Source organism: Mercenaria mercenaria, chromosome 19 (assembly GCF_021730395.1).
Source record: "Mercenaria mercenaria strain notata chromosome 19, MADL_Memer_1, whole genome shotgun sequence".
In the NCBI taxonomy this organism is placed as follows: domain Eukaryota; kingdom Metazoa; phylum Mollusca; class Bivalvia; order Venerida; family Veneridae; genus Mercenaria; species Mercenaria mercenaria.
The window spans coordinates 27140437-27157430 of NC_069379.1; the positions used below are offsets into that span (position 1 = coordinate 27140437).

The 16994-nt window shown below is 37.5% G+C and overlaps 1 protein-coding gene across 2 annotated transcripts in view; it reads left to right on the forward strand.

The window, feature by feature from the left end:
• Positions 1 to 16994, forward strand: part of LOC123542523 (lysophosphatidic acid phosphatase type 6-like) — a 45249-nt gene that overhangs the window by 5201 nt on the left and 23054 nt on the right. The window contains exons 4-5 of one of the 2 annotated variants that reach the window (XM_053530870.1): positions 4142 to 4233; positions 15795 to 15953. In XM_053530870.1, coding sequence (XP_053386845.1) covers positions 4142 to 4233; positions 15795 to 15953 — 251 coding nt within the window. Of the gene's footprint in view, positions 1 to 4141; positions 4234 to 13954; positions 14047 to 15794; positions 15954 to 16994 lie in introns of both variants that reach the window. The other variant, XM_053530869.1, reaches the window with a different exon arrangement.

Genomic DNA, 16994 nt, shown 5'->3' on the forward strand with positions numbered 1-16994 from the left:
ATTTTGACTTAAGGCGTAGGCATTCTGAACTTGATTCAAAGTCATTCTGAATAAAGGTCACAGTTATTCTGACTTGTGATCACAGTCATTTTGACTTAAGGGTGTAGGCATCCTGAACTTGATTCAAAGTCATTCTGAATAAAGGTCACAGTTATTCTGACTTGTGATCGCAGTTATTCTGGCTTAAGGGCATAGGCATTCTGAACTTGATTCAAAGACATTCTGAATAAAGGTCACAGTTATTCTGACTTGTGATTGCAGTCATTTTGACTTAAGGGCATGGGCATTCTGAACTTGATTCAAAGTCATTCTGAAGAAAGGTCACAGTCATTCTGACTTGTTATCACAGTCATTTTAACATAAGGGCATATGCATTCTGAACTTGATTTAAAGACATTCTGAATAAAGGTCAAAGTTATTCTGACTTGTGATTGCAGTCATTTTTACTTAAGGGCATAGGCATTCTTAACTTGATTCAAAGACATTCTGAATAAAAGTCACAGTCATTCTGACTTGTGATCGCATCATTTTAACTTAAGGGCATAGGCATTCTGAAATTATTAGTCCCAGTTATTCTGAATAAACGTCAAACAATCTGACTGAAGGTCTTTCAGGCATTCTGACTTAAGATCGTAATCATTGACTTAAGAGCATAGGTATTATGAATTATTGTCAGGTAGAGTCACTAAAAAGTAATATTCTGTAAGTAAATTTGAAAGACCTTTAAATATTTACTTATTGTACATAATGTTAAAATATAAATTGAATATTAAAGTACTTATGGTATTTCTTCATTAAATGTACACACAGTTTTATAGAAAAAACTGGAAATATATGTGTGTACTAAATAAACATTGGCATATTTAATTTTGGAAAGAGGCAGTGCAAAAAATATATCAATATTATACACTGGCCATGCATTCCCTTTCCAGTGTTTTAGTCTGCAGCATCGATGATTTAAACACCGGAAAGGTTACAAAATGCGCCAAAACGCATCATTTGCATTTAGAAATTAACTAAGAATGCAAAAATTTTCATCTAGAACAATTGCTTACACTTCTATTTTGGCCCAGCTACACTGACACGGGTGTACTTTCTTTGAGGTACAGTATTTGCCCCCCCCCCCCCCCCACCTACACTTCATTAGGAAAAATGTTGAAGTCCTGATATACACCAAACCTGCACCACTTTGTATGTATAATGTAAGAATTCTACAGGGAGCATGCTTCCAAACACTCCTTGTACAGTGGCTTACACTTCCATTTTGGCCTAGCTACGCCCCTGAATTATGAATTTTGCCTAAAAGCACCATATTTTGCATTTAGAATGTAAAAATCTTCCGGGGGAGCATGACTGCCAACTCCCCCACTAAACACCCTAAAACAGTGGCTTACACTTCCATTTTGGCCCTGCTACCCACTTGAAACTGGTGTACTTTCTATATGGTACAGTAGTTCCCCCGGGCCTACACTTCATGAAAAAGTTTAAAGGTCCAGATATACACGAAAAACGCACCAATTTGTATCTTTAATGTGCAATTTTTCCTGACCCGGTCACCCCCTAGGACAGTGGCCTACACTTCCATTTTGGCCTTGCTAAAATCCGGAATTATAAATTTTGCTAAAATACTCCATTTTGCATCTAATTTGTGCAATTTTTATAGGGGAGCATGCCCAAGAGGCATATACTTCCATTTTAGCCTAGCAAAGCACTTGAATTATGAATTTCGTTAAAACGCATCCTGTTTTATCTGGAATGCATTTTTTTCTGGGGAAACATCCCCCCTATCACCCTTAGAACAGTGACTTTTACTTCCATAACGGTCCAGCTACGCCTTTGACACTGGTGTACATTCTAAATTGTACAATAGCTATCCCGGGTCTACACTTCATTTTGAAAAATGAAAAACATAAAAGTCCAGATATAAACCAAAAAGCACCATTTTGCATCTATAATGTGAACATTTCTGTGGAAGCATGCCATACCCTCCTTTGACAGTGGCCTACAATTCCATTTTAGCCGAACTACACCCCTGAATTATAAATTTCAAGCTTTAGGTCTTGTAATTCAAAGTTGCATTCATATTATAGTATTATAAAACATTGCCATTTACAATGTAAATTATATTTTATCACACGCTACAATATAAAATGATTATATTGTTTATTCTTAATTTCGTTAAAACAGTTTCAGTACAGATTTTTAATAAAACACATCTCAAAATAAAACAACTATTGAGTTATCACATTCATTCTTGTTGTGAGACACAAAATTTAAAATTGACTGAAGTTTTACAATCATTAAACATGTTCTAAAATTCTCAAACCACCATTAGAACAGATTTCAAGCTTATCAAATTGGTCAGTGCCATTAATTCACTTTATCTGATTCTTAATGGGACATCATGCTGACAAGACAACAAGCCTGAAAGTTCCAAATCAAAATTGATTCTCCAGCTACCCCTTGTCCTATAACTGTAATAGCATTTTACTTTTTTATAATATATCTATTATCATTGTTACAGGATTTTTAAAAGTTGTCATCATTAGAGAAATTTTCACATAATGGCAAATATTATGAAAATGGACCAAACTGTAAAAGAAACACAAAAGAGTTAGAAATTAGGAACATGTACCTTTATAATTTCATACTGAGGATTGAATTTAATACTGTCATAACTCATGTTAAATGAAAAAGAAAACAGTTGCATTCTACCCTTATTATGCCCCCAGATACAAGATATATGGGGGCTGGATTGGATTCATCTGATTCCATCTGTTGGTCCATCTATCTGTCATTTATGTTTGCTCCATATCTTCTTAACCTCTAAGAAGGTTTTCATAAAACTAGCATTAACTAATATGAAATAAGGCTCTGCCTCAGTTGGGAATCAATCCGACTTCAACTCACCCCATAAGATTTGAAAAGAACTGTCTAATGACAGCACGGAAGGACACATTTTTTTAATTCGATAGTAAATATCTCATTCGGTATATCGCATGTTGCCGTAAAGGGATTGGTTCCGTATCATTTTAAAGGTAGATTTTGGAATAAAAACAACACTGCCTATATTTGTACTGATGTACAATATGTTGCGGTTCGGACAAGTTATGTGGAAGCTTATTATGCACAAGGAAAAAGCTTATTCTTCCGAAAAATCCGAAGTTAGACGCTCTGTGCATGTGCCGGAAGGACACTTTCAATAGTATATATCTCATTTGGTATATTGCATGTTACCATAGCTCACGACCTGGTCAATCTTGTTTGCCCCATATCTTCTTAACCAGTAGAAAGATTTTTGTAAAATTTGCATCAATTATTAACCTCATTGAGACAACATGCAGAGTGCACAACCCAGGTCTTAAAATCCAAGGTCAAGGTCACACTTAGAGGAGAAAAATCAGATAGTGTAAATTTGTGTCTGCTCCATATTGTCTTAACCCTTTAAATATTCTCATAAAATTAGCATTAATTGTTAACCTCATCGAGATGACATGCAGAGTGCACAACCCATGTCCTATGGTCCAAGGTCAAGTTCACACTTAGAGGTCAAAAATCAAATAGTGTGAATTTGTGTTAGCTCTGTGTCTTCTTAACCACTAGAAGGTTTTTTTTGTAAAATTAGCATCAGTTTTAAATCTCATCAAGAAGACTTGCAAAGTGTACAACCCAGGACACTAGGACCAAGGTCCAGGTCACTCTTTAAAGTCAAAGGTCTTGTTGACAACATTTTACTTTCAGTGTATCAAAGCAGCATCTAGGGGTAATAATAGCATTTAGTGGTAGCTCTAGTTTAGGTAGCGAACCCATAATGACACTTATGATTATGTATTATTATTTGGTAATTTGACATAAATGTAGCTCAGTGCGCATATGTGTAAAAAAACAGTGGATGCCAAAATCACATAATTTGGAGAATAACACAAGTTGTTGATTGTCATAAAGAGTCCGCTATTTTAATTACACAAATTTTAAATCGCACAGATGTATTTATATTAACAATTATCATTATACAGTAGACTAACAATTTTCCATTGTCAAAATTGAAAGTTGTTGGATTAAAAGAATGTTATGTCAAAAACAATTCATGGCATGAGCATGAAAATTAGACTTATTTTGCCTGGTATATTTAACTTGACAGTGTACGATCAACCAATACTGACCGGACTGTCGGAACAGCAAGATGTCTCGTTGCGGGGATGTTTGGAGCAGAAGCCCTCAGTAAACTACAAGGTACATGTCATCAGTTGTCTTTCGAAGACTCAGCTTTCCTGAAGACTTTTGAGCACGCTTGTTTGTTTTTTAGATTTGATTTTTTTCTCTACATTGCTGTAGAAATACAGTGGAGCTACTTTTCTCTTCTCAAGATATCAGAAACAGAGAGTTACCCACAATGCAGTAGTTTGACACTCTCTATTAAAGGGACATGCTTCCAGATGAACGTAGATATTTTAAATAAATTAAAAAAGATGTCAACATAAATTTGACATAAAAAGATAAAAATCTTGGTCATTTGTTTACCTTGACTTTTCAAAGAAAAGGTAAAGCTATTGCACTCCCAGTTTGTTAACGTCCCGTTTGGTTAAATTTTTGTTTGTTAGTAGTTAGTTAGTTTGTATGGTATCTCAGTTCCTACATTTGGGAATGGATTGGAACTTCACAGACTTTTTCACTGTGATGATCTGACATGCAGTGTTCAAGTTTCATAACTCTACTTTGCATTTTTACAAAAATATGCCGCATTTTCGACTTGGCAATTTTTATGTTTTAATATGTAAGCTGGTATTTCAGTATCCACTAATGGGAATGTATTGAAACTCCACAACCTTATTTACTGTGATGATCTGACATGCATTGCAGTGGTTTCATACTCTACTTTTTGACCAAATTTTGCCGTTTTTTATGCCCCGAAATCACACTGACCGTCCATGTGTATGTCAGTGCGTCCATGTAAATTCTTGTTCAGGCTGTAACTCTGCCATCCATTAACGGATTTTGAAATAACTTGGCATAAATGTTCACCATAATGAGATGACTTGTCATGCGCAAGACCAAGACCCTTAGTTCTTAGGTCAAGTCACACTTAAAGGTCAAAGGTTAACAGGGTCTGTTTTGTGTCTGGTCCATAACTCTGCCATCCATGAAAGGATTTTGAAATAATTTGGCATAAATGTTCCATAATGAGACATTGTGTCATGTGCAAGACCCAGCCCATAACTCCAAGTTCAAGGTCACACTTAGAAGTCAAAGGTTAACAGGGTCTGTTTCATGTCTGGTTCATAACTCTGGCATGCTTCAAGGGATTTTGAAATTACCTGACATAAATGTTCCCCATAGAGACAACATGTCATGTGCAAGATCCAGACCCCTAGCTCTAAGGTCAAGGTTATACTTAGAGGTTAAAGGTTAACATGGTCTATTTCTTGTCCAGTCCATAACTCTGCCATTGATGAAAGGATTTTAAAATTTCTTGGCATAAATGTTCCCTATAATGAGGTGACATGTCATGCGCAAGACCCAGACCCCTAGCTTCACGGACAAGGTCACACTTAGAAGTCAAATGTTCACAAGGTCTGTTTCTTGTCTGGTCTATAACTCTGCCATTTATCAAGGGATCTGAAAATAATTTGACACAAATGTTAACCATATTGAGAAGATGTGTCGTGCTTATGACCCAGGTCTCTCAGGTTAAGGTCACAAAATGATTCATCCCTAAACTATTCTGGCATATTTTGCACAGACAACTATAGCATTCTTGGGCTCGCTTCAGGGGCATTTATCACTAATAGTGACAGCTCTTGTTTGACCTTTGTATTCATTCAGTTGACAAGGCTGTTGAATAGTCGACCATTCTTGTCCTCTAACAGCTCTTGTAAGTTGATTGATATTTGATTGATATTAATATGATTCATAGTATAAAGAGTAGCTTTTAATTGTGACTAAATTTTTTGTTTTGAGATCCTTTCTACAAACAAGAGGACCATGATGGTCCTGAATCGCTCACCTGTCCCCACATGACCCAGTTTTAAACCGAGTATGATGTCGTTTTTTTCTATTATTTGATATTGTGACCTAGTTTTTGAGCTCATGTGACCCAGTGTTGAATCTGATCTAGATATCATCAAGATAAAAATTCTAACCAATTTTCATGAAGATCCACTGAAAAATATGGCCTCTAGAGAGGTCACAAGATTTTTTATTATTTGACCTACTGACTTAGTTATTGAAGGCACGTGACCCAGTTTCGAACAAGACCTAGATATCATCAAGGTGAACATTCTGACCAATTTTCATGAAGATCCATTCAAAAGTATGGCCTCTAGAGAGGTCACAAGGTTTTTCTATTTTTAGCTCACCTGTCACAAAGTGACAAGGTGAGCTTTTGTGATCGCGCGGTGTCCGTCGTCCGTCGTCCGTCCGTGCGTCCGTGCGTCCGTGCGTCCGTGCGTCCGTAAACTTTTGCTTGTGACCACTCTAGAGGTCACATTTTTCATGGGATCTTTATGAAAATTGGTCAGAATGTTCATCTTGATGATATCTAGGTCAAGTTCGAAACTGGGTCACGTGCCATCAAAAACTAGGTCAGTAGGTCTAAAAATAGAAAAACCTTGTGACCTCTCTAGAGGCCATATATTTCATAAGAGCTTCATGAAAATTGGTCAGAATGTTCACCTTGATGATATCTAGGTCAAGTTCGAAACTGGGTCACGTGGGTTCAAAAACTAGGTCAGTAGGTCTAAAAATAGAAAAACCTTGTGACCTCTCTAGAGGCCATATTTTTCATGAGATCTTCATGAGTATTGGTCAGATTGTTTACCTTGATGATATCTAGGTCAAGTTCGAAACTGGGTCACGTAGGGTCAAAAACTAGGTCATTAGGTCTAAAAATAGAAAAACCTTGTGACCTCTCTAGAGGCCATATTTCTCAATGGATCTTCATGAAAATTGGTCAGAATGTTCACCTTGATGATATCTAGGTCAAGTTCGAAACTGGGTCACGTGGGGTTAAAAACTAGGTCAGTAGATCTAAAAATAGAAAAACCTTGTGACCTCTCTAGAGGCCATATTTTTCATGAGATCTTCATGAAAATTGGTCAGAATGTTCACCTTGATGATATCTAGGTCAAGTTCGAAACTGGGTCACGTGGGTTCAAAAACTAGGTCAGTAGGTCTAAAAATAGAAAAACCTTGTGACCTCTCTAGAGGCCATATTTTTCATGAGATCTTCATGAATATTGGTCAGAATGTTTACCTTGATGATATCTAGGTCAAGTTCGAAACTGGGTCACGTAGGGTCAAAAACTAGGTCATTAGGTCTAAAAATAGAAAAACCTTGTGACCTCTCTAGAGGCCATATTTCTCAATGGATCTTCATGAAAATTGGTCAGAATGTTCACCTTGATGATATCTAGGTCAAGTTCGAAACTGGGTCACGTGGGGTTAAAAACTAGGTCAGTAGATCTAAAAATAGAAAAACCTTGTGACCTCTCTAGAGGCCATATTTTTCATGAGATCTTCATGAATATTGGTCAGAATGTTCACCTTGATGATATCTAGGTCAAGTTCGAAACTGGGTCACGTGGGGTCAAAAACTAGGTCAGTAGATCTAAAAATAGAAAAACCTTGTGACCTCTCTAGAGGCCATATTTCTCAATGGATCTTCATGAAAATTGGTCAGAATGTTCACCTTGATGATATCTAGGTCAAGTTCGAAACTGGGTCACGTTGGGTCAAAAACTAGGTCAGTAGATCTAAAAATAGAAAAACCTTGTGACCTCTCTAGAGGCCGTATTTCTCAATGGATCTTCATGAAAATTGGTCAGAATGTTCACCTTGATGATATCTAGGTCAAGTTTGTAACTGGGTCACGTGCGGTCAAAAACTAGGTCAGTAGGTCTAAAAATAGGAAAACCTTGTGACCTCTCTAGAGGCGATATTTTTCAATGGATCTTCATGAAAATTGGTCAGAGTGTTTAACTTGAAGATATCTAGGTCAAGTTCGAAACTGGGTCACGTGGGGTTAAAAACTAGGTCAGTAGATCTAAAAATAGAAAAACCTTGTGACCTCTCTAGAGGCCATATTTTTCATGAGATCTTCATGATTATTGGTCAGAATGTTCACCTTGATGATATCTAAGTCAAGTTCGAAACTGGGTCACGTGGGGTTAAAAACTAGGTCAGTAGGTCTAAAAATAGAAAAAACCTTGTGACCTCTCTGGAGGCCATATTTCTCAACGGATCTTCATGAAAATTGGTGAGAATGTTCAGCTTGATGATATCTAGGTCAGGTTTGTAACTGGGTCATGTGCAGTCAAAAACTAGGTCAGTAGGTCGAAAAATAGAAAAACCTTGTGACCTCTCTAGAAGCCATATTTTTCACGAGATCTTCATGAAAATTGGTGAGAATGTTCACCTTGATGATATCTAGGTCAAGTTTAAAAGTGGGTCACGTGCCTTCAAAAACTAGGCCATTAGGTCAAATAATAGAAAAACCTTGTGACCTCTCTAGAGGCCATATTTTTCAATGGATCTTCATGAAAATTGGTCAGAATTTTTTATCTTGATGATATCTAGGTCACATGTGCTCAAAAACTAGGTCACTATGTCAAATAATAGAAATAATGACGTCATACTCAGTTCAACACTGGGTCATGTGGGGATAGGTGAGCGATTCAGGACCATCATGGTCCTCTTGTTAGACCTACTGACCTAGTTTTTGACCGCAGTTGACCCAGTTTCAAACCTGACCTAGATATCATCAAGATGAACATTCAGACCAATTTTCATATAGTTCCCATGAAAAATATGGCCTCTAGAGAGGTCACAAGGCTTTTTAGTTATTTGACCTACTGACCTAGTTATTAAAAACACGTGACCAAGTTTCGAACAAGACCTAGATATCATCAAGGTGAACATTCTGACTTATTTTCATGAAGATCCGTTGAAAAGTATGGCCTCTAGAGAGGTCACAAGGTTTTTCTATTTTTAGACCTACTGACCTAGTTTTTGACCGCAGTTGAACAAGTTTCGAACTTGACCTAGATATCATCAAGATAAAAATTCTGACCAATTTTCATACAGATCCCATGAAAAATATGGCCTCTAGAAAGGTCACAAGGTTTTTTTGTTATTTGACCTACTGACCTAGTTATTGAAGGCACGTGACCCAGTTTCGAAACTGACCTAGATATCATCAAGGTGAACATTCTGACCAATTTTCATGAAGATCCATTCACAAGTATGGCCTCTAGAGAGGTCACAAGGTTTTTCTATTTTTAGACCTACTGACCTAGTTTTTGACCGCAGTTGACCCAGTTTCGAACTTGACCTAGATATCATCAAGATGAACATTCTGACCAACTTTCATACAGATCCCATGAAAAATATGGCCTCTAGAGAGGTCACAATGTTTTTTTATTATTTGACCTACTGACCTAGTTTTTGATTGCACGTGACCCAGTTTAGAACTTGACCTAGATATCATCAAGATGAACATTCTGAATAACTTTCGTGAAGATCCCATGAAAAATATGGCCTCTAGAGAGGTCACAAGGTTTTTTTATTATTTGACCTACTGACCTACTTTTTGTCCGCAGTTGACCCAGTTTCGAACTTGACCTAGATATCATCAAGATGAACATTCTGACCAACTTTCGTACAGATCCCATGAAAAATATGGCCTCTAGAGAGGTCACAAGGTTTTTTTATTATTTGACCTACTGACCTAGTTTTTGATCGCAGTTGACCCAGTTTCGAACTTGACCTAGATATCATCAAGATAAACATTCTGACCAACTTTCATACAGATCCCATGAAAAATATGGCCTCTAGAGAGGTCACAAGGTTTTTTTATTATTTGACCTACTGACCTCGTTTTTGATCGCAGTTGACCCAGTTTCGAACTTGACCTAGATATCATCAAGATAAACATTCTGACCAACTTTCATAAAGATCCCATGAAAAATGTGACCTCTAGAGTGGTCACAAGCAAAAGTTTACGCACGCACGGACGCACGCACGGACGCACGCACGCACGGACGACGGACGACGGACGCTGCGTGATCACAAAAGCTCACATTGTCACTTTGTGACATGTGAGCTAAAAATGAAACATTCGCTTGCTTGAGCATCAGGGCTCACTCAAGCATCCAGGCTTGCTGAAGCATCTGGGTTCACTCAGTCATCTGGACTCACTCAAGCATCTGGTCTAACTCAAGCATTTGGGCACTCTCAAATCTCAGGGCTCACTCAAACATCTGGGCTCACTCGAGCATTTGGGCACTCTCAAGCCTCAGGGCTCACTCAACCATCTGGGCTCACTCAAGCATTTGGGCACTCTCAAGCCTCAGGGCTCTCTCAAGCATCTGGGCTCTCTCAAGCATCTAGGCTCTTTCAAGCATCCAGGTTCACTCAAGCATCTGGGTTCACTCAAGCATCAGGCTGAATCAAGCATATGGGCTTTCTCAAGAATCAGAGCTCGCTCAAGAATCAGGGCTCTTTCAAGCATCTGGGCTTACTCAAGATTAGGGCTTACTCAAGAATCAGGTCTTGCTCAAACATCTGGGCTGACTCAAGAATTAGGGCTTACTCAAGAATTGGGGCTTGCTCAAGCATCTGGGCCCAATCAAGAATTAGGACTCACTCAAGAATCAAGGCTCACTCAAGCATCAGGGCTCATTCAAGCATCTGGGCTCACTCAAGAATTAAGGCTCACTCAAGAATCAGGGTCTAGGCTCACTCAAGCATCAGGGTTCACTCAAGCATCTGGGCTCACTGAACATCTGGGCTCACTCCAGCAATTCATATGGTCCCAAGCCATTTTCTCTGTTTGGATCGCTGGAAACCCTAGATATCTCTCCCATAGTGACCACAAGCTATTGGTATTTTACTTTATTTTACATAAAGTAGCAGACTACATTCTTGAGTTTATGAATAAATATTGTGTAGAACTCTGACACTGAATCCTTGTATTTACATCTTATATTTACAATTACTTACTAATGAAAGCACTGGACGTATGCCCCTTTGATAAAGGGAGTTAATGGTGTTTGTGTATACTGATTATATTGTAAATACAGGTACAGTTTTTACCCGTCTACTGTGAAATCATTAATTTTCGTGGATTTCAGGGTTGAGTAAATCCATGAAATTTAATCCCAACGAACAAGTAAAATTCCCATTCATTTTATGTTCAAAAGTTGAAATCATGAATTCATATCCCCATGAAATTGCTGTTTCGGCCAAAACCACGAAATTAAATGATTTTACAGTTATAAAACAGTTTTTGTGTAAGACAGGTTCTTTAATTACTTCGACACTGGCAGTATCTTACAGATTTTTTATATGACAAGGCAACACACTAGATCTGATTTCCAAAAGTTTTGTCTTATAGGCGAGTAAATATGGTACCTTGTTTCTGCTTCACATGTTCTTGCCCCTAGGTCCACATTCTGAGTGGTGGCCTGTGCATATTAATGAAATGGAAATCCTTTTAACAAATATTGCAAGTTAGATGGATGTATGCAAAGTAATTATGATGTATACTTTTAATTCTATGATTTCAGTTGTGCTGGACAAACAAAGACATCTGTTAACTTTTTAGCTCACCAGAGCCAAAGGCTCAGAGTGAGCTATTCTGATCACTCACCGTCTGTCGTCCGTTGTCCGTCGTCCGTAAACTTTTACTTTAAACGACATCTCCTCATAAACCGCTAGGCCAGTTTCATCCAAACTTACAGGAATGTTCCTTGGGTGAAGTTCTACAAAAATTATTCAAAGAATTGAATTCCATATAGAACTCTGGTTACCATGGCAACCGAAAGAAAAACTTTAAAAATCTTCTTCTCAAAAACCAGAAGCTCTAGAGCTTAGATATTTGGTGTGAAGCATTGCCTAGTGGACCTCTACCAAATTTGTTCAAATCATGACCCCGGGATCAGAATTGACCCTGCCCCATGGGGTCACTTGATTTTACATAGTAAAATCTTCAGAAATCTTCTTCTCAAAAACCAGAAGCCCTAGAGCTTAGATATTTGACATGTAGCATTGCCTAGTGGACCTCTACAAAATTTGTTCAAATCATGACCTCGGGATTAAACTTGACCCCGCCCCAGGGGTCACTTTATTTAACATTGGAAAATCTTCAAAAAATTTCTAAAAATAAACCAGAAGGCCTAGAGCTTAGGCAAAGAATTGAATTCCATGTAGAACTCTGGTTGCCATGGCAACCGAAAGAAAAAATTTAAAAATCTTCTTCTCAAAAACCAGAAGCCCTAGAGCTTAGATATTTGGTGTGAAGCATTGCCTAGTAGACCTCTACCCCGTTTGTTCAAATCATGACCCCGGGATCAAAATTGACCCCGCCCCATGGGGGTAACTTGATTTTACATAGTGAAATCTTCAAAAAATTTCTAAAAATAACTCAGAAGGCCTAGAGCTTAGATATTTCACATGTAGCATTGCCTGGTGGACCTCTACAAAATTTGTTCAAATCATGACCCCCGGGATCAAAATTGACCCCGCCCCAAGAGTCACTTGATTTTACATTGGAAAATCTTCAAAAAATTTCTAAAAATAAACCAGAAGGCCTAGAGCTTAGATATTTCACATGTAGCATTGCCTAGTAGACCTCTACAAAATTTGTTCAAATCATGACCCCCCCCAGGGTCAAAATTGACCCCACCCCAGGGGTCACTTGATTTTACATAGGAAAATCTTCAAAAATTTTCTAAAAATAAACCAGAAGGCCTACATGTAGATCTTAGATATTTCACATGTAGCATTGCCTAGTAGACTTCTACAAAATTTGTTCAAATCATGACCCCTGGGGTCAAATTGCCCCGCCCTATGGGGTTATTTGATTGTACATAGAAAAATCTTCAAAATTTTCTAAAAATAAACCAGAAGACCTAGAGCTTAGATATTTGACATGTAGCATTGCCTAGTGAAACTCAAAATTTGTTCAAATCATGACCCAAGGGGTCAAAATTGACCCTGCCGAGGGGTCACTTGATTTTACATAGGAAGATCTTCAAAAATTTTCTAAAAATAAACCAGAAGGCCTAGAGCTTAGATATTTGACATGTAGCATTTTCTAGTGAACCTTTACAAAATTTGTTCAAATCTTGACCCCTGGTATCAAACTTGACCCTGCCCCAGGGGTCACTTGATTTTACATAGGAAAATCTTCAAAAATTATCTAAAAATAAACCAGAAGGCCTAGATCTTAGATATTTGACCTGTAGCATTGCCTAGTAGACTTCTACAAAAATTTTTCAAATCGTGACCCCTGGGGTCAAATTGACCCGGCCCCATGGGGTTACTTGATTGTACATAGAAAAATCTTCAAAACTTTCTAAAAATAAACCAGAAGACCTAGAGCTTAGATATTTCACATGTAGCATTGCCTATTGGACCTATACAAAATTTGTTCAGATATTGATCCCCCAGGGTCAAATTGACCCAGCCCCAGGAGTTACTTGATTGTACATAGGGAAATCTTCATAAATTTGCTTAAAATAAACCAGAAGGCCTAGATCTTAGATATTTGATCTGTAACATTGCTTTGTAGACTTCTACAAACTTTCAAATCATGACCCCCGGGGTAAAATTGGCCCCGCCCCAGGGGTTACTTGATTGTACATCGGAAAATCTTCCAAAAAATTTCTAAAAATCATCAGTTTGACATTTGAAACATGTAGCTCATATTACTCAGGTGAGCGATCCAGGGTCATCATGACCCTCTTGTTCTTTTAATTCTGATTGCCACAGTGTGCTCCATTGTGTTATGTACTTTGTGCTGGTGTGTTGCAGCTTATATTCAGCAAACATATGTCATGTTGTTGCAAAAGCACACTTTATTGTAATGTGAGTTACAGCATACGTACAACAAAAATTGCAGAAAAAAATTGTCACAGCACGCTGCTTTGTAATGCAATATGTTTGTATATTACAGCATACGGTCAACAAATATTGGCAGAACAATTGCCACAGCACGCTGTATTGTTGGCGGCATGTTTGGCTATCAAAATTTAAATAAGTTACCAGGTAAATTAAGTGTGAACCAAATAACTTACCCAGAAAAATGACTTAGGCTGTCAATTTTTGTGCCCCTAGAATTTTTGGGGCACACTTAACCCTTACCCTGCTAAATTTCTATAATGAACTTGTCAGTCTTTCAATTTGGTCAGTACCATTAAATGTTAAAGGGGTTGCATACCAAAAAGATACTGACTGAAAGGCAAACAGTGCAGATCATGATCAGACTGCATGGATATGCAGGCTGATCAAGATCTACACTATTAGCAAAGGCAGAATCAGTCGTTCCAGCATGATAAGGGTTAAATATGCTTTTGTCTGTCTGTCTGTCCATCCGTCCATGCAAACAATGAGTAGTTATGTGGCTAGGACAATAGACAACAGTAAATCTGTTTATTCCAGTGGGTTTATGTAGCTAGAACAAGACAGCAGGGAGAACTAAAGAGTAGCCACATAAAAAGACGGTTTGTAGAGACGTCCTTTCGTCTGCAGTCAATTACTCTGTGTCATGCATAGTTCAAAAAGTATTTGACCTACAGACATCAAACATAAGATTCTTATTCAGCATTTGACATTGCCAAATATACATGTTTTTGCACTTAAACAGTTTGTATAAATTGGTAAAAACAATTGAAAAGACGTGAAATAAAAAGAAAATTTGTTTGTTTTACATCGGAAAAGCTTCCACCTGAACACAAGATGTTAAATTCATATTGCATCTAATATGCAGTCATTGAAAGATGTTTCAATCTTACACTGAAAAAAGAAACAAATGTCCTCTATACATGTATGAGTGTAGTTTGAACACATAAGGCTGAATTTTTTCCAAAAATTGTAATGTTCTGAATTTTGGCATCTTATCTGTGTCTTGAAATAAAGACTGAATCCTACGTATACATGTACCCACATACATTTGAAATCACAGTCTCTCTCATGTCATAATCAGTAGAAGCTATAAGATTTATATAAAAATATGTAACATGAGAAATTGAATTGAAATAATGTAAATATTGAAAATATAAATAGAAGTGAAGTATGATATATACATGTTTATCACATGTTTGACGTCGCGGGAGTGTTATAAAGCTATTAAATAAAAATGATAATACACTAGTGTAATAAAGCTTTGACGTCGACGTCATTTATTGTATAAGCGACGTCTTGTTTATGTAGTAAAGGAAAGTCGAATCTTTGATGTTTCGACAAGAAAGGCTAACATGTGATAAAAAGAATATTACATTTGTGACGTTCAACATTGAATTTATTCAACTCCTTGAATAAAATTGATAAAATGCTCGGCAGAGCCTCGCATTTTATCATTTTGTTCAACTCGTTTAATAAAATCAATATGAAAAGACACTCATGTAATATCCTCTATATATATGAGCCACGCCATGAGAAAACCAACATAGTGGGTTGGTGACCAGCATGGATCCAGACCAGCCTGCGCATCTGCGCAGTCTGGTCAGGAACCATGCTGTTCACTTACAGTTTCTCTAATTGCTATAGGCTCTGAAAGTGAACAGCATGGATCCTGACCAGACTGTGCGGATGGGCAGGCTGGTCTGGATCCATGCTGGTCGCAAAGCCACTTTGTTGGTTTTCTCATGGCACGGCTCATATATCTTGTAACAATTCGATTTCATAAAAAACTATCTTGTTCTTGATGCATATGTATATACTGCTGTTCACAATATTTTCATAAAAAAGGTGACTTTTTGTAATTGAAGAAAACCAAAAATTTGCCTTTATTTCAGAACCTGTAAAAATCCATGTTCGTCAACAAAGCGAGGATGAGTTGCTGCCGCGGACGGGGGTATGTCGCGTGTTACGTCAGATTAATCATTATGCTATGATACATGGCGGGGACTTATCAGGATTGAGAGAAAACAGACTTCTCATAGAGGATTTACTTGGTATGTGTTAATTTTGTTGGAATGCCTAAAGGCCTCCGTGTTTTGATGGTTAAGGCCCTAGATATTGAATCATTTAAGTGTGATTGTTGTGGGTTTGTGCCTCATCAACTTGTGTGCTATGGGGCAGCCATCCAGGTGACTTGCTAAACATCACCTCTGCTCTAGTTCCTACCTGAGATTGAAAAAAAAAGACTTGAGTTGCATATGATATTTAAGGTAATGGAATTCCCCAACCGATTAAAGTATTCCTGAACCACTTAAGGTATTCATCAACCACCAAAACGTATTTCCCAGTTATTCCTCGCAAGTTACTCCCCAACCACCAAAACGTATTTCCCAGTTATTCCCCAACCACTAAAAGATATTTCCCAGTTATTCCCCAACCACCAAAAGGTATTTCCGAGTTATTCCCCAACCACCAAAAGGTATTTCCGAGTTATTCCCCAACCACCAAAAGGTATTTCCCAGTTATTCCCCAACCACCAAAAGATATTTCCCAGTTATTCCCCAACCACCAAAAGGTATTTCCCAGTTATTCCCCAACCACTAAAAGATATTTCCCAGTTATTCCCCAACCACTAAAACTGGAAAGGTACTGTAAGACCTTAGTTGCCAATGTTTCATAAAACTGAATGAACTAGTTTTAAATATTGGATGAATACTATGAAATTGGATATTTTCATGAGGCTAAAAGTCTACTTTTTTAAAAATGAGAACTAGTTTACAAGTGCTTTAAATTGACCATTTTCCTAAATTTCTCAGTTTTTGTGCCTTCTAAAATATTTATGGGTACACTTTAGATTTTTTATGGGCACAGATTTACCCTTGTCAATCCAAATTTGTGTTGCGTATATCTCTTAAAGAATCTGATCTAGAGACATCATTCAGACATCAATGGATTGTTATTCAGCACATGCACCTGGGGCTTTGTTTGGAATTTCACTCAGCCAGACCAGGATTATGGTCCTGGACTTAGTCAAAAATATACAAAAAGGGCCTAAAAGGTTTTTTTCACATACATCTCAAAAAGTATTTGACCTT